The sequence below is a fragment of the Hippopotamus amphibius genome, chromosome 3 (assembly GCF_030028045.1).
Source record: "Hippopotamus amphibius kiboko isolate mHipAmp2 chromosome 3, mHipAmp2.hap2, whole genome shotgun sequence".
NCBI classification, from domain to species: domain Eukaryota; kingdom Metazoa; phylum Chordata; class Mammalia; order Artiodactyla; family Hippopotamidae; genus Hippopotamus; species Hippopotamus amphibius.
The window spans coordinates 122,490,250-122,507,329 of record NC_080188.1 but is presented as its reverse complement, the minus strand read 5'-3'; the positions used below and the strand labels follow the sequence as shown (position 1 = coordinate 122,507,329).

Below are 17,080 nucleotides of genomic sequence, written 5' to 3'. Positions count from 1 at the left end.
TTGGATCAAGTTCGCATGCCTGGATGAGTCAACTAGGGCCTGGAGATTGATCTCAAAGAGTCCACATGGAGTGGGGAGGGGAGCCATTTTCAGAAGAGGAGAATGTTGCTACCAGAAGAAAAGAGCACATGAGGCAGAAAACCACAATCTGAAGGCAGAAATAATATGGGCTTTGGGGTCGACACAGCCCTGGGTCTGTGTCTTGGTGCTGCCACTACTACAGCAGGACTCTGACAGGTTACTCACTCTTTCCAAGCCTCAGTTTTGTCTCCAGTGATGCCTATCCCATGGGGTTGTTTTAAGTATTAGCAATAATATGCCCAGCATATAGAACAGGGACTATGGCACTGATGGTTATTCTTCACTGTTTGCATAGGACCAGCACTGAAGGCATCTATTTTGGACATTTCTGCAACACAAACCCACTTGTGCATCAAGTCTCAGAATATTAGGTTTGACTAAGATATCATTTAGTCAGTCCAAGTGATGGTCCACAAACTGGTTCCAGATAGGATAGAGTTTTCAGCAGTTAGTCCAAAAACATAGGAAAAAAAAAAAAAGAGGAAAACATGGAGTTTTCCATAAAACTAAGGGTAATCAATGTAAGGGACTGCCTTTTATTTAAAAATTATGTCCTACAAGAATAAAGACACAGACACAGAGAATGGTCTCGAGGACACAGGAGGGGGGGTGGGGTGGGGGGGTGGAACGGGGATGAAGTGAGAGAGCAGCATAGACATAGCTATACCACCAAATGTAAAATAGATAGCTAGTGGGAAGCAGCTGCAGAGCACAGCAAGATCAGCTTGATGCTTTGTGAAGATCTAGAGGGGTGGGATAGGGAGGAGGGTAGGGAGGCTCACGAGGGGGGGATATGGGGATATATGTGTAAATACAGCTGATTCACTTTGTTGCACAGCAGAAACTGCACAACATTGTAAAACAATTATACTCCAATAAAGATCTGAGGGGGAAAAAAGTCCTGATTTTTTTGTACAAAAAAATTTTTTTATAATGAAATGGCAACACTAGATGGTGTTTTAAAAATATGTTTATTTGACAAAATGAAAAGTGGACAACCCTACACTAATTTCCATTTTTAATTTACTTCTTCATGAAAAATGCAAAAGCCCGAGAACCACTGATCTAGCCCAACTCTTCATTTTCAAGCAGAAAATAAATCAAGCTCTGGAGTGATCCCATAACTTGCTCAAATCCCGGATTTAGAAAGTGGCTACTTTCAGAGACCACCTAGCGTTTTGACTCAGGGTGGGATTACATCTGACAGTTGGTTTTTTTTATTTTTAAGGTCTCTTTCGTTGTTTTTTTATACACTTTAATCTTTAGGACAGTTTTAGGTTTACAGCAAAATTGATCAGGAAGTTCAGAGAGTTCCTATATTCCCGCTCTATGTCCACACACACACATAGCCTTCCCCACTTTTAACATCCCCTACCCCGCACATTTGTTACAACTGATTACCCAATATTGACACATCATTACCCAAAGTCCATAGTTTACATTAGGGTTGACTCTTAGTGTTACACATCCTATGGGTTTCGACACATGTATCTACCATTATAGTATCATACAAAATAGTTTCACTGACCTAAAAATCCTCTTTGCTCCATCTATTCACCCCTCCCTCCCCTCTATCCCCTGGACTTTTACTGTCTCCATAAGTTGCCTTTTCCAGAATGTCATATAATCGGAATCATACAGTATACTATGGACTGAATATTTGTGTCTCCCTCAAGTTCATCTGTTGAGATCTAATCCCCAGTGTGTTGGAGATGGGGTCTTTGGGAGGTGATTAGGTCAGGAGGGTGGAGCCCTCATAAATGGGTTGAGTGTCCTATACAAGAAGTCCTTGACCCTTCCACCATGAGAAGTGAAAGCAAAAAGACAGTGGTCTAGGAAGTGAACCCTCTTGCCAGACATCCAACCTGCCAGCACCTTGATCTTGGACTTCCCAGCCCCCTGAACTGTGAGAAATAAATTTCTGTTGTTTATAAGCTACCCAGTCTATGGTATTTCTTTTTTTTTTTTTTTAGAATTTTATTGAGATACAGTTAACATATAATAAACTGCATATATTTAGAGCGTACAATTTGGTATCCCAATCTCCCAATTCATTCCCCCCCAACCCTCCACGCTTTCCCCACTCGGTGTCCATATGTTTGTTCTCTATATCTGGGTCTCTATTTCCGCCTTGCAAACCGGTTGATTTGTACCATTTCTCTATAGTCCGCATATATGGGTTAATATACAATATTTGTTTTTCTCTTTCTGACTCACTTCACTCTGTATGACAGTCTCCAAGTCCATCCATGCCTCTAGAAATGTCCCAGTTTCCTTGCTTTTTACAGCTGAGCAATATTCCATTGTATATATGTACCACATCTTCTTTATCCATTCATCTGTTGATGGACATTTAGATTGCTTCCATGTCCTGGCTATTGTAAATAGTGCTGCCATCAACATTGGAGTGCATGTGTCTTTTTGAATTATGGTGTTCTCTGGGTATATTCCCAGCAGTGGGATTGCTGGGTCATATGGTAACTCTATTTTTAGTTTTGCAAGGAAGCTCCATACTGTTCTCCATAGTGGCTGTATCAATTTACATTCCCACCAACAGTGCAAGAGTGTTCTCTTTTCTCTGCACCCTCTCCAGCATTTACTGTTTGTAGATTTTCTGATGATGCCCATTCTGACCAGTGTGCGGTGATACCTCATTGTAGTTTTGATTTGCATTTCTCTAACAATTAGTGATGTTGAGCAGCTATTCATGTACCTCTTGGCCATCTGTATGTCTTCTTTAGAGAAACGCCTATTTAGGTCTTCTGCCCATTTTTTGATTGGGTTGTTTGTTTTTTTTGATATTGAGCTGGATAAACTGGGTATATATTTTGGAGATTAGTCCTTTGTCTGTTGATTCGTTTGCAAATATTTTCTCGTATTCTGAGGGTTGTCTTTTCATCCTGCTTATAGTTTTCTTTGCTGTGCAGAAGCTTTGACATTTCATTAGGTCTCACTTATTTATTTTTGTTTTTATTTCCATTACTCTAGGAGGTGGATCAAAAAAGATCTTGCTGTTATTTACGTCGAAGTGTTCTTCCTATGTTTTCCTTTAGGAGTTTTATAGTGTCTGGCTTTACATTTAGGTCTTTAATCCATTTGGAGTTTATTTTTTGTATGGTGTTAGGGAGTGTTCTAATCTCATTCTTTTACATGCAGCTGTCCAGTTTTCCCAGCACCACTTATTGAAGAGGCTGCCTTTTCTCCATTGTATATCCTTGCCTCCTTTGTCATAGATTAGTTGATCGTAGTTTATCTCTGGGCTTTCTATTCTGTTCCATTGATCTATATTTCTGTTTTTGTGCCAGTACCATACTGTCTTCATCACTGCAGCCTTGTAGTATAGCCTGAAGTCAGGAAGCCTGATTCCACCAACTCTGTCTTTCCTTCTCAAGCTTTCTTTGGCTACTCGGGGTCTTTTGCGTTTCCATACAAGTCGTAAAATTTCCTGTTCTAGTTCTGTGAAAAATGCCATTGGTAATTTGATCGGGTTTGCATTGAATCTGTAAATTGCTTTGGGTAGTATAGTCATTTTCACAATGTTGATTCTTCCAATCCAAGAACATGGTATGTCCCTCCATCTGTTTGTATCATCTTTAATTTCTTTCATTAGTGTCTTATAGTTTTCTGAGTACAGGTCTTTTACCTCCTTGGTTAGGTTCATTCCTAGGTATTTTATTCTTTTTGTTGCAGTGGTGAATGGGATTGTTTCCTTAATTTCTCTTTCTGATCTTTCATTGTTAGTGTACAGAAATGCAAGAGATTTCTGTGTGTTAATTTTGTATCCTGCAACTTGACCAAATTCGTTGATTAGCTCAAGTAGTTTTGTGGTGGCATCTTTAGGATTTTCTATGTATAATATCATGCCATCTGTGAATAGTGACAGTTTTACTTCTTCTTTTCCAATTTGGATTCCTTTGATTTCTTTTTCTTCTCTGATTGCTGTGGCAAGGATTTCCAGAACTATTTTGAATAGTAGTGGTGAGAGTGGACATCCTTGTCTTGTTCCTGATCTTAGAGGGAATGTTTGCAGTTTTTCAGCATTGAGAATGATGTTTGCTGTGGGTTTGTCATATATGGCCTTTATTATGTGGAGGTAGGTTCCCTCTATGCCCACCTTCTGGAGAGTTTTTATCATAAATGGGTGTTGAATTTTGTCAAAAGCTTTTTCTGCATCTCTTGAGATGAACATGTAGTTTTTATCCTTCAATTTATTAATATGGAGTATCACATTGATTGATTTGCATATATTGAAGAATCCTTGCATTCCAGGGATAAACCCCACTTGATTATGGTGGATGATCCTTTTAATGTGTTGTTGGATTCTGTTGGCTAGTATTTTGGTGAGGATTTTTGCATCTAAATTCATCAGTAATATTGGTCTGTAGTTTTCTTTTTTTGTAGTATCTTTGTCTGGTTTTGGTATCAGGGTGATGGTGGCTTCATAAAATGAGTTTGGGAGTGTTCCTTCCTCTGCACTTTTTTTGAAGAGTTTGAGAAGGATGGGTGTTAGTTCTTCTCTAAATGTTTTATAAAATTCACCTGTGAATCCATCTGGTCCTGGACTTTTGTTTCTTGGGAGATTTTTAATCACAGTGTCAATTTCATTACTTGTGATTGGTCTGTTCATATTTTCTATGTCTTCCTGATTCAGTCTTGGAAGGTTATACCTTTCTAAGAATCTGTCCATTTCATCCAGGTTGTCCATTTTATTGGCATATAGTTGCTTGTAGTAGTCTCTTATGGTGCTTTGTATTTCTGTGGTGTCCATTGTAACTTCTCCTGTTTCCTTTCTAATTTTATTGATTTGAGTCCTCTCCCTCTTTTTCTTGATGAGTCTTGCTAGAGGTTCATCGATTTTATTTATCTTCTCAAAGAACCATCTTTTAGTTTTATTGATTTTTGCTATTGTTTTCTTTGTTTCTATTTCATTTACTTCTGCTCTGATCTTTATGATTTCTCTGCATCTACTAACTTTGGGTTTTGTTTGCTCTTCTTTCTCTGGTTTCTTTAGGTGTAAGGTTAGATTGTTTATTTGGGATATTTCTTGTTTCTTGAGGTATTATTGTATCGCTATAAACTTCCCTTTTAGAACTGCCTTTGCTGCATCCCATAGGTTTTGGATTGTTGGGTTTTCATTGTCATTTGTCTCTAGGTATTTTTTGATTTCCTCTTTGATTTCTTCAGTGATCTCTTGGTTATTTAGTAGTGTATTGTTTAGCCTCCATGTGTTTGTGCTTTTTACAGTGTTTTTCCTGTAATTGATTTCTAATCTCATAGCGTTGTGGTCAGAAATAATGCTTGATACAATTTCAATTTTCTTGAATTTACCAAGGCTTCATTTATGACCCAAAATGTGATCTATCCTGGAGAATGTTCCATGTGCAATGGAGAAGAATGTGTAATCTGCTGTTTTTAGATGTAATGTCCTGTAGATATTGATTAAATCAAGCTGATTTATTGTCATTTAAAGCTTGTGTTTCCTTATTAATTTTCTGTTTGGATGATCTGTCCATTGATGTAAGTGGGGTGTTAAAGTACCCCACCCTGATTGTGTTACTGTCAATTTCCTCTTTCATAGTTGTTAACATTTGCCTTAAGTATTGAGGTTCTCCTATATTGGATGCATATATATTTATAATTGTTATCTCTTCTTCTTTGAGAGATCCCTCGATCTTTATGTCGTGTCCTTTCTTGTCTCTTATAACATTTTTTATTTTAAAGTTTATTTTATCTGATATGAGTATCGCTACTCCAGCTTTCTTTTGCTTTCCATTTGCATGGGATATCTTTTTCCAACCCCTCACTTTCAGTCTGTATGTGTCCCTAGGTCTGAAGTGAGTCTCTTGGAGACAGCATATATATGGGTCTTGTTTTTGTATCCATTCAGCCACTCTGTGTCTTTTGGTTGGGGCATTTAATCCATTTACATTCAAGGTAATTATTGATATGTGTGTTCCTATTACCATTTTCTTAATTGTTCTGTTTTTGTTTCTGTAGGTCCTTTTCTTCTGTTATGTTTCCCACTTAGAGAAGTTCCTTTAGCATTTGTTGTAGGGCTGGTTTGGTGGTGCTGAATTCTCTTAGCTGTTGCTTGTCTGTAAAGCTTTTGATTTCTCTGTCAAATCTGAATGAGATCCTTGCTGGGTAGAGTATTCTTGGCTGTAGGTTCTTCTCTTTCATCACTTGAAGTATACGATGCCACTCCCTTCTGGCTTGCAGAGTTTCTGCTGAGAAATCAGCTGTTAACCTTATGCGAATTCCCTTGTATGTTATTTGTCATTTTTCCCTTGTTGCTTTTAATAACTTTTCTCTGTCTTTAATTTTTGTCAGTTTGACTACTATATGTCTTGGTGTGTTTCTCCTTGGGTTTATCTTGCCTGGGACTCTGCACTTCCTGGACTTGGGTAGCTATTTCCTTTCCGATGTTAGGGAAGTTTTCAACTATAATCCCTTCCAATATCTTCTCGGGTCCTTTCTCTCTCTCTCCTCCTTCTGGGACGCCTATAATGTGAATGTTGGTGCATTTAACATTGTCCCAGAGGTATCTTAGGCTGTCTTCAGTTCTTTTCATTCTTTTTTCTTTATTCTTTTCTGCATCAGTGATTATCACCATTCTGTCTTCCAGCTCACTTATTTGCCCTTCTGCCTCAGTTAACGTGCTATTGGTTGCTTCTAGTGTATTTTTCATTTCAGTTATTGTGTTGCACATCTCTGTTTGTTTGCTCTTCAATTCTTCTAGGTCTTTGGTAAACTTTTCAATCTTTGCATCCAGTCTTTTTTCAAAGTCCTGGATCATCTTCACTATCATTATTCTGAATTCTTTTTCTGGAAGGATGCCTACCTCCTCTTCATTTAGCTGTTTTTCTGGGGTTTTAGCTTGTCCCTTCATCTGATACAAATTCCTCTGCTTTTTCATTTTCTGTATCTTTTTGTAGCTGTGGTTTTCAGTCCCACAAGATGAAATACTGCTGATACTGCTTGATACTGCTCTCTGTCCTCTTGTGGAGGAAGCTCTCTGGGAGGCTAGTGTGTGCTTCTTGATGGGAGGGACTGATAGTGGGTAGGGCTGGGTGGGCGAAGCTCAGTAAAACTTTAATCCAATTTGGTGGGCAGAGCTCAGTAGAACCTTAATCTGCTTGTCTGCCAATGGGTGGGGCTGTGTTCCCACCTTGTTTGATGTTTGGCCTGAGGCTACCTAGCAGTGGAGCTTACAGGCTCTTTAGTGAGGCTAATGGCAGACTCTGAGAGGACTCACGCCAGTGAGCACTTCCCAGAACCCCTGCCCCCATTGCCCCGTCTCCTCAGTGAGCCACAGCCACCCCCCACCTCTGCAGGCAACCCTCCAACACCAGCAGGTAGGTCTGATTCAGTCTCCTATGGGGTCACTGCTCCTTCCCCCTGGGTCCTGGTGAGCACACTTTTTTGTGTGCCCTCCAAGAGTGGAGTCTCTGTTTCCCCCAGTCCTGTGGAGGTCCTGCAATCAAATCCCGCTGGCTTTCAAAGTCTGATTCTCTGGGGATTCCTCCCCACGTTGCTGGACTGCCAGGTTGGGAAGCCTGACATGGGGCTCAGAACCCTCACTTTAGTGGGTGGGCTTCTGCGGTATAACTGTTCTCCAGTTTGTGAGTCACCCACCTAGCATTTATGGGATTTGATTGTAACACGATTGCGCCCCTCCTACTGTCTCATTGTGGCTTCTCCTTTGTCTCTGGATGTGGGGTGTCTTTTTTGGTGAGTTCCAGTGTCTTTCTGTCGATGATTGTTCAGCAGTTAGTTGTAATTCTGGTGCTCTTGCAAGAGGGAGTGAGCGCACATCCTCCTACTCTGCCATCTTGATCCGTCTTTGTATGGTATTTCTGTTATAGAAGCCCAAATGGATTAAGACAGGTCTACCACCTCACATAGTTCCTTTTGTGTGTATATATGGAAAGAACACTTAAGATCTACTCCCTTAGCAATTTTCAAATATACAGTACAGTATTGTTTGCTTGTTTGGATTGTTTTGTTGTATGGGAGGAGGAGCCAATGTAATGGCTACTCTTTATTGGAAAGAAGAAACTTTACACCACATTTTGAGTGAGTTAGTGCAGGGCCTCAGTGGGCCAGCTGGTGGGACACCAGCTTGTAATGGGTTCCACAGCTAGGGCATGGCTGGGCCTTGCCTTTGTGCAGCCAGAATTGGATGACAGCACTATTGTCTTCTTCACAGATGCAGCACACTATTTGCTTGTTGGTGATGGAGGGGACTAAATTAGGGTCTTCCTTGGGACCTGAGGCTACCTCCTTTGGGGCAAGCATATTGTATGGGTCCCATCTCTTGTGTGCAGCCAGCATGACCTCCCTCTCCAGCCCGGTTGCCTGCTCGTCAACATCAGTAGGAATGCCACCTCCAGATGCCATTGAGTGCACCATGGAGACTCCAGTGGGACCGTGGGCCCTCAGGGCCTGCGTGGCTAGAGTTCCAGCTCTGCAGAATAACCTTGAAGCCATCATGCCCGCTACAAACACCAGCACTACAGTACAGTATTGTTAACTGTAGTTACCATGCTGCTGTATGTTAGACCCACCAGAACTTATTCATCTTATAAATGGAAGTTTGTGTGCTTTGACCACCATCACTCTTTCCCCCTCATCTCTCTGGCTACCACAATTCTACTGTCTGTTTCTGAGTTGTTTGTTTGTTTGTTTTTTCAGATTCCATGAATAAGTGAGATCATACAGTACTGGTCTTCCTCTGGCTAACTTATTTCACGTAGCATAATGCCCTCAAGTTCCACCCACATCACAAATGGCAGGATTTCCTTCTTTTTTATGGCTGAGTAATATTACATTGTGTATATATACCACTTTTTTTTTAACTAGTCATCTATCAGTGGATGCTTAGGTTGTTTCCATGTATTGGCTATTGTGAATAACTGTTGTGAACGCATGAGTGCAGTTATCTCTGAGTTAGTGATTTCATTTCCTTCAGATAGATAACCAGAAGTGGGATTGCTGGACCATTATATTTTTAATTTTTTAATAGCCTCCATCGTGTTTTCCACAGTGACTATATCAATTTGCATTCCCAATAACAGTGCACAGGGTTTCTCTTTTCTCCACATTCTCGCCAACATTTGTTATTCTCTCTCTCTCTTTTTGATAACAGACATCTTATCAGGAGTGAGATTAATCTCATTGTGTGGGTAGGGGTGGGGTTGATTTGCATTTCCCTGATGATTAATGATGCTGAGTTACTTTTCATGTACCTGCTGCCCATGTGTATACCTTCTCTAGAAAAATCTTTATTTTGGTCTATGTTTTAAAAACCTCTGTAGTCCTTTCTTCCTATGTGTGTCCTTTACTTTTACACAGAACACTTCACTTCTGACACTCTGGCCACCAAATGTAAAGGGGGTTTCCCGACACCAAGCAATTCTATGACACCAGCAATTTAACTCAATTCTGACACTATGTACCTGGAAATAGCGTCAGATCCTACCATTTAAGGGCTCAGCACTACAAGACTGTCCCCCCAGCACCATTTCAGATGCCAATAGAAAGTTCAGGTGGTTACCTGTGCTTCTGACCCATTGGTTATAAATCAGAGGTTCCACAGTGCCTTCCTTGGGTTCAATTAACTTGCTAGAGTGGCTCAAAGAACTTAGGAAAACAGTTTACTTACTGTTTACCAGTTTATTACAAAAGGATATGATAAAGGATACAGATGAACATCCAGATGGGAGAGATGTGTAGGGGGCAAGGTGTGCAGAAGTGGTGCTGGGCTCCCATGGCCTGTCCGCACGCACCACTCTCCTCACACCTCTTTGTGGTCACCAACCTGGGAGCTTTCCAAACCCCACACTTTTAGGATATGTATGGAGGCTCCTCACGTAAGCAAGATCAATCATTTACTCCATTTCCAGCTCTTCTCTCCTCTCCGGAGGATGGGGTAGTGGGGCTGAAAACTCCAAGCCTCTGATTATAGCTTGATCTTTCTGGTGACCAGCCATCATCCAGGATCCCACCCAGAGTCACCTTATTAGAATAAAAGGCACTCCTATCAATTAGGAAAATTTGGAGTTCATAGCTTTATGCCTGCTGGCCTTTGTTTGAAAACCCTTTGAACATAACCCCTAGCAACTCCCGTGCTCTGTAATCACCTGTAACCTATGGATACTGAGTAGCCAATCAAATAATCCAATTAATTAATGCCAACTGTAGCCAATCAATTAATGCCAACTGTAGCCAATCAATTAATGCCAATTTTAGCTATGTGTTTTAACCTATATAAGGAGAGACTTCACCTAGAACGGGGCCCAGAATTTTGGAGCGTTAGCTCATCTGGTGCCGCTGGCTCAATAAACCCGAGTTCTCCAACCCTCCGCGTGTGGTGCTTGGTTTCTCATGGGATCAATTTCTGCAACATTTTGGAGGCCTCATCAAGATTCCAACCACGCTGGCCCCTTGAGCTGCCAGACCAGTGGCTCGGCCGAGTCGGGGCAAAGCAGCTCCGAGAGGAAAGAGGAGGCACGCCACCTCATGGTATTCCAGGTTCTCTTTTGGACCAGTGCTCCGACTCTCTGGACGGCTGGGCCCCAATGGGACTTATTGGAGGGACGGACCAATTCACCAGGAATGGCCATGGGATAAGGTAAGGCCTTAGGGCACTGAACCCAGTCAGGTCCCGTCTCTGGACGGAAGAGGAGCTTGATCACCTCCTATGGTCTTCGGTAAGAAGACCACCAGTTAGGGACATTCCTGGGGAGGAGGCACCCCACCAGTTAGGGACCTACCCAGAGTGTGGAGGCACCCAGCAGTTTGGGACATTCCCAGAGGGGGGGAAGCACTGTGATAAGCTCAGGTCTGAATATGTGAGTGAGTGAGTGCCCTGGTTTGTCCTTGCTCCAGGATGATTGTGTGGCTCCACGGCCTTCGTGGCCACAGAGTCTGAGTGGGCCCTAACCTGTGGTTCCGTGGTGACCTCATATGGCTCAGGGTGGTATCTGCCTCTGGGGGACCCAGTCCCTCCCTGCAAGTCAGATTCAAGTCAGGATTCTATACCACCCACCAAAGCTAAGAGGCACCTAAGTTCCCCATGTGGATGTGGCCAAGTGGGCACCTGAGTGGTCTCCTCTTCAGAGGGGGCACCCATCCTTGTTTGTCTCTGCATCATCAACACAGGGTGGGATACATGGAGAGGAAAAGAATAATTGCCCTTTGTTTTAGAGCCCCTACAACTTTGGATTATCCTCCCCTTTCCTCAGCTAACCTTCTGAGCCAGTATATCGGGTTTTCCCTTCTCCCTCCTGTTTAAGGAAGCAGGTTGCACTTGTTAAGATGGGAGGAAATTCCTCAAAGTCAACTGTTTTGGATCGTATGATGAAAAACTTTGAGAAAGGTTTTTCCGGAGACTATGAGGTTAAGGTGACCATGGGAAAGCTCTGCTCGCTGTGCGAGCTGGCGTGGCCCACCTTCGGGGTAGGATTGCCTACAGAGTGTACCCTGGATCTTCCTACGGTTAGAGCAGTGTACCGAGTGGTGACAGGGAGCCCTGGGCACCCAGACCAGTTTCCATACATAGATTCCTGGTTACAAATTGCTGTTCAGCTGCCTCCCTGAGTTTGGTTTTGCACGAGTAAGAAGGGACAGTGTAGGATCTTTGTAGCCCAGCCGGCTCCGAGAAAAATAAAGAAAAATCGGCCAAGGTTAACCACCAAGAGGACCCTGAAGAAGAGCCCCCTCTGCCTCCACCCTATATACCAACAGCTCTACCAGCTCCCATTCAGCCTCTTCATCTGTGGGAAGACATTCAGAAGTCTTTCTGAAACCTTGTAAATGTTACTAAAAGTAATTAAAGTATGTGGGCCGAGTGACTGGATGCAGAATGTCCTGCTTGAGCAGTGGAGGAACTAAGGGTGCTGGGCTTGGAGACCATGCGGGCATAGGCTACCGTGGAAACAGAATATTGACCCTCTCTGGGAGCGCAGCCCCTTTCTCACTTGCACACCTCATATCACCCTGTTTGGCCCTGGAGGATGGCTGGTTAGCCAGAGACGGGTAAGATTCCTCAGGGGAGGAACAACCTAAGACAGGTACAGTCACAGAGGGGCCAACAGGGGTAGGGCACAGACCCTTAATCCTTCTGAGAGAGGTCTCCTGCCCCCAGGGCTGCTTTGCTCTCCACGCCCAGCTCAAATCCTCACCCTGCTCAGATCCACACCCTGCTCAAATGGGAACCCCGGAGGCAAACAAAGATCATTGCCCCAGTCATGTGAGGCCTTTGTTTGTTTATTTCAAAGATAGCCTTGTTTATGGGACTAAACTGGAAGTGTTAGACCCTTAGGCTATGCCAAGAACTCAATAAAAGCAATGTGGGATCAATCAGCAAGGCTCTTGATCCTAGAGGTCTTGAGTCCCCCGGTCCCATCTTTCTCTTAAATCTGTGTCTGTGTTTTCTTTAAGCTTGCGGCACCTGTCACTCACCTCGAGTCACCGAGCTGGTCTCGGCATTCATCCTCTACCAGACAGCCCTCAGCCCTCTGTGTCTCCACCGCCTCCAAATCCAGAGCCCCCTCCAAGCCCAGGGCGCCTTCACTCGGCCGGCCAACCAGCACAGCAACCCACAGCCCTGCAGATGCCCTTGCTAGAGGTCCGAGGCCCTCTTCAGGTTAATGAGGACAGCTCTAGCCAGGATGCCCAGTCCTTTATTATCAGCCCTTCAGTACTACTGACCTCCTCAACTGGAAACACCATACCCCATCCTATTCGGAGAAGCCACAAGCAATGATTGATCTCCTTGAGTCCATTTTTTCACACCCACCAACCTATCTGGGATGACTGTCGCCATCTCCTCCTGACTTTCTTCAACACTGAGGAATGTTGCTGGATTCTATCAGAGGCTTGGAGATGGCTTCAAGAGCAAACACCAGCTGGTACAACAGATCCAGCAGCCTGGGCCCTGGGGGTTGCACCAGATGTCCAACCCAACTGGGACTTCAACACCCCGGACGGGAAGGATTCTCTTGACAAGTACTGACAAGTCCTGCTGCAGGGGCTGAGAGCAGAGGCTAGGAAACCAGCCAACATGTCCAAGACGACGGAAGTATACCAAAAGCCAGATGAATCACCTGTGGAATTCTATGAGAGATTATATGAAGTGCTCCGGGTGTATACCCCTTTTGACCCTGAGGTGCAAGAGAATCAATGCATGCTTAATGTGGCATTCATGATCCAGTCTTATGCTAACATCTGCCATAAGCTTCAGAAACTTGAGGGCTTCGCTGGGATGCCACCCAACTGCTGGAAGTCGCAAACAAGGTGTTTGTGAATCGCGACCGTGAAGCCCAAAAGATGGCTGACAGGTGCATGAAGCAAAAGGTGTCCCTGTTGGCCGCTGCACTGGGAAACCCAGGTCCAGTGAAGCAGACTGCTCCCCCGTGGGAAGAGGAAGCCAAGAGGAGACCACCGCGACGTTGCGACCAGTGTGCCTGTTGCAAAGAAACCGGGCACTGGAAAAATGAATGCCCCCACCACAGAGGGGCAACGGAAGGGTCAAAGAAGTTCAATCAATCCAGCAGAGGAAGGTACCAGCTTGAGCCAGTCATCCTAGACCTTACTGGTCTGGCTGGAACAGAGTCAGAATAGGAGAAACTGGGCTTCCTGACCCTGGGCCCTCAGGAGCCAACTGTTGCAATGAAAATTGGGGACCAATCAATGACTTTCATGGTAGACACCAGAGCTGAACACTCAGTGGTGACCACACCTGTGGCTCCCCTTACAGGTCACACAGCAACTATCACTGGGGCCACAGGAGATAAGACTGCTTGCTCATTCTATAAAGCCTGCTTGTGTCAACTTGGGGGCCCCTTGGTGACTCACGAATTCTTGTATTTAAGCAGTTTCATCCAGGAAGGACAACACAAAGCAGGCTATGGACCATAACAACAACAGATGAAATAATGAAAGCGGAGCCCTTGCCTCAGGGGTGGTCAGCACAATGGGCTGAACTATGGGCACTTATCCAGGTGATGAGGCACGCCGAAGGGAAGCGAGCCGACATCTACACAGACCCAAGGTCTGCCTTTGCTACTTCACATGTACATGGAGCCATCTACAAAGAAAGGGGACTACGAACAGCAGGGGGATTCGGTTGGCTGACCAGGCGGCCAAGGAGGCAGCAACCCAACCAAATCCTACAGCGAGCCTTGAACCAAACTCCAAAATCCTCTTGGCACCAGAATTGCCTTCGTCTCCGAGGTATACCACAGAAGAAGACCAATGGGCTTTAAATGAGGGAGGAACTAAGGGGAAGGAAGGCTGGTGGAAGCTTCCAGAGCAAAGGCTCTTTGTTCCTAGTACTATAGCTGTTCAGCTAGTAAAGCAACACGATGAGTCTTGCCAGGGCTATAGGTATTTCCTCGTGATAGACTGCACCTGCTCGAGATGGGCTGAGGCCTACCCCACGCACACTGAGTGAGCACGAGAAGTAGCCAAGGCCTTATTAAGAGACATGGTCCCCAGATATGGGCTACCTCTCTCCATAGGGTCTGACAACAGGCCAGCCTTTGTGTCTGAGATAGTCCAGACCTTGTCCAAGGCACTGGCAATCAAATGGAAGCTTCACACCACTTACAGGCTACAAAGCTCAGGGAAAGTTGAGCGTATGAATCAGACCCTTAGACTATGTTAGGTAAACTCTGTCAGGAGACCCAATTACCCTGGATGGACATGCTGCCCCTAGCCTTGCTTCGAGCTCAGTGCACCACGAGGCCCTGAGGCTATTCTCCCTTTGAAATCTTATACGGGAGACCAACCCTCCCCCCCCACCAGTGGTAGGGAGACTCAAGGGAGATCCCCAACAACTAGCTGACCTGGAGATGTCTCAACACCTCCAGGCCCTGGGAAAGTTCTTTTGCCATATTACCCGAGAAGCCCTAGAAAGGACTCCCATTCCTTTGGGCAATTGGGTTCATCCCTATCAGCCAGGAGATGAGGTATGGGTAAAAGATTACTGCAAAAGCTCATCCGAACCAGCCACTTTGGGTCTTTCTACAGAGACAACCAAGTCCAGTCTAAGAGCTTCCACCCTGTTCCAGTCACTCCAGGGCTGACTTGTCTACGCAGGGCGGAAGCTTGAGGAATTTGACGAGCAACATCTGAAAATTAGGGTTACGATGACATCCTGCCTTGAGGAGACTGGTTACACTTTCTGGCCCTGAGAGGTTATCAACCCATGGGTCTAAATGATCAAGAAGTTGATGCCTTATAAAGATTTTTAGGGGCATCAAGAGGGGGGAATGATGAGGAAAATTTGCAGTTCATAGCTTTATGCCTGCTCACCTTTGTTTGAAAACCCTTTGCACAACCCCTAGCAACTCCCGTGCTCTGTAATCACCTATAACCTATGGAAACTGAGTAGCCAATCAAATAATCCAATCAATTAATGCCAACTGTAGCCAATCAATTAATGCCAATTGTAGCTATGTGTTTTAACCTATACAAGGAGAGAATTCACCTAGAATGGGGCCCAGAATTTTGGAGCATTAGCTCATCTGGTGCCGCCAGCTCAATAAACCCAAATTCTCCAACCCTCTGAGTGTGGTGCTTGGTTTCTCATGGGATCAATTTCTGCAACACTATCACCCAGGATATTACAGGCGTTTCAGGAACTGGGAGCAGAGACCAACATATATTTTCTATTATCTCAGAAGATACTTTGTCCATTCTTTAAATTGGAGTATTTGATTTTTTGCTATTGAGTTGTATGAGTTCTATATGTATATTTATATATAAATTTATATATTTATTGGCTGCATTGGGTCTTTGTTGTTGCACACAGGCTTTCTCTAGTTGCTGAGAGTGGGGGCCACTCTTCATTGTGGTGCTTGGGCTCTTCATTGTGGCAGCTTCTCTCACTGCAGAGCACAGGCTCTAGGCACATGGGCTTCAGTTGTTGTGGCACACGGGCTCAATAGTTGTGGCTCATGGGCTCTAGAGTGCCGGTTCAATAGTTGTGGCACACGGGCTTAGTTGATCCGCAGCATGTTGGATCTTCCTGGCGCAGGGATCGAACCCGTGTCCCCTGCATTGGCAGGCAGATTCTTAATCACTGCACCACCTAGGAAGTCCTCCTTATATATTTTTGCTATTCAGTTGTCTGAGTTCCTTATCAGATATATGGTTTGCAATTATTTTCTCCTCTTTGTTTTCTTGTTTTTGAGTGTTGATGTAATAGGGAAGAGCTAAATTGGACTTCAGGTTTGATCCATTTCTTTGACTTTAACCTTTGCTTTTCATTGCTTTTGTTATTATAATCACACAAAATGGCCTGCCTCAGAGAACCCTCCCCACCTGTGAATGGCCACAGAGAAGAAATTAACACATCCCTTCCCTGAGGCTAGTCATTCCAGGAGATGTTTTGCAAGACTGATAACCCTTTTTACTTTACTTCGCCATCCCTCCCTCTCTGATACTATAAAAGAAACTGTTATCCAGACCCCGGTAAGACGGTTTTTCAGACACTAGTTTGCCATCTTCTTCGTCTGCTAGCTTTCCGAATAAAGTCGCATTCCTTGTCTCAACACCTCATCTCCGATTCATTGGCTTGTGGTTCGGCGAGCAGAGCAAGCTTGGACTCGGTAACAAATCTGGCTTAGCCAGCCAGGAGCCTTGCTGCTTGTGGCTAGCCGGCCCCAGTCAGGGAACATTGGGGCCAGGCCCTAGCAGCTGCCAGGACCATTTGTCCTGAGGATCTTGCCTTCAAAGTTCCCTGAAGCAGCACTGGCTGCCCCAGCGCTTGGCAGATGAAGCAAGGAACCGACTAACATCTGTGAGTTCATGGACTCGATTTTGTAGGGTAAGTCTACCCAATTCGGTAACCAGTTTGTCTTGGTCTTGTTTTGGTTTTGTGTATCCTTGTGTTACAAGTCAACAGACTTGATTCGATTCTGGAACTTTGGTTCCCTCTGGGGACTTCGGTTCTATCTGAGGCTACAAGTCAACAGACTCGATTCAATAA

At 44.3% G+C, this 17,080-nt stretch overlaps 1 protein-coding gene and 1 long non-coding RNA gene across 2 annotated transcripts in view; both read right to left on the bottom strand.

Moving 5' to 3' along the window:
* The window catches only part of LOC130849056 (uncharacterized), a 109,706-nt gene that overhangs the window by 70,608 nt on the left and 22,018 nt on the right, over positions 1-17,080 (bottom strand). The gene's annotated exons all lie outside the window — the stretch shown is intronic.
* Positions 8,122-8,571, bottom strand: LOC130849055 (cytochrome c oxidase subunit 5B, mitochondrial-like). Its single transcript, XM_057727620.1, has one exon. It carries the CDS (start codon positions 8,569-8,571, stop codon positions 8,176-8,178), a length of 396 nt encoding a protein of 131 aa, XP_057583603.1. The 3' UTR covers positions 8,122-8,175.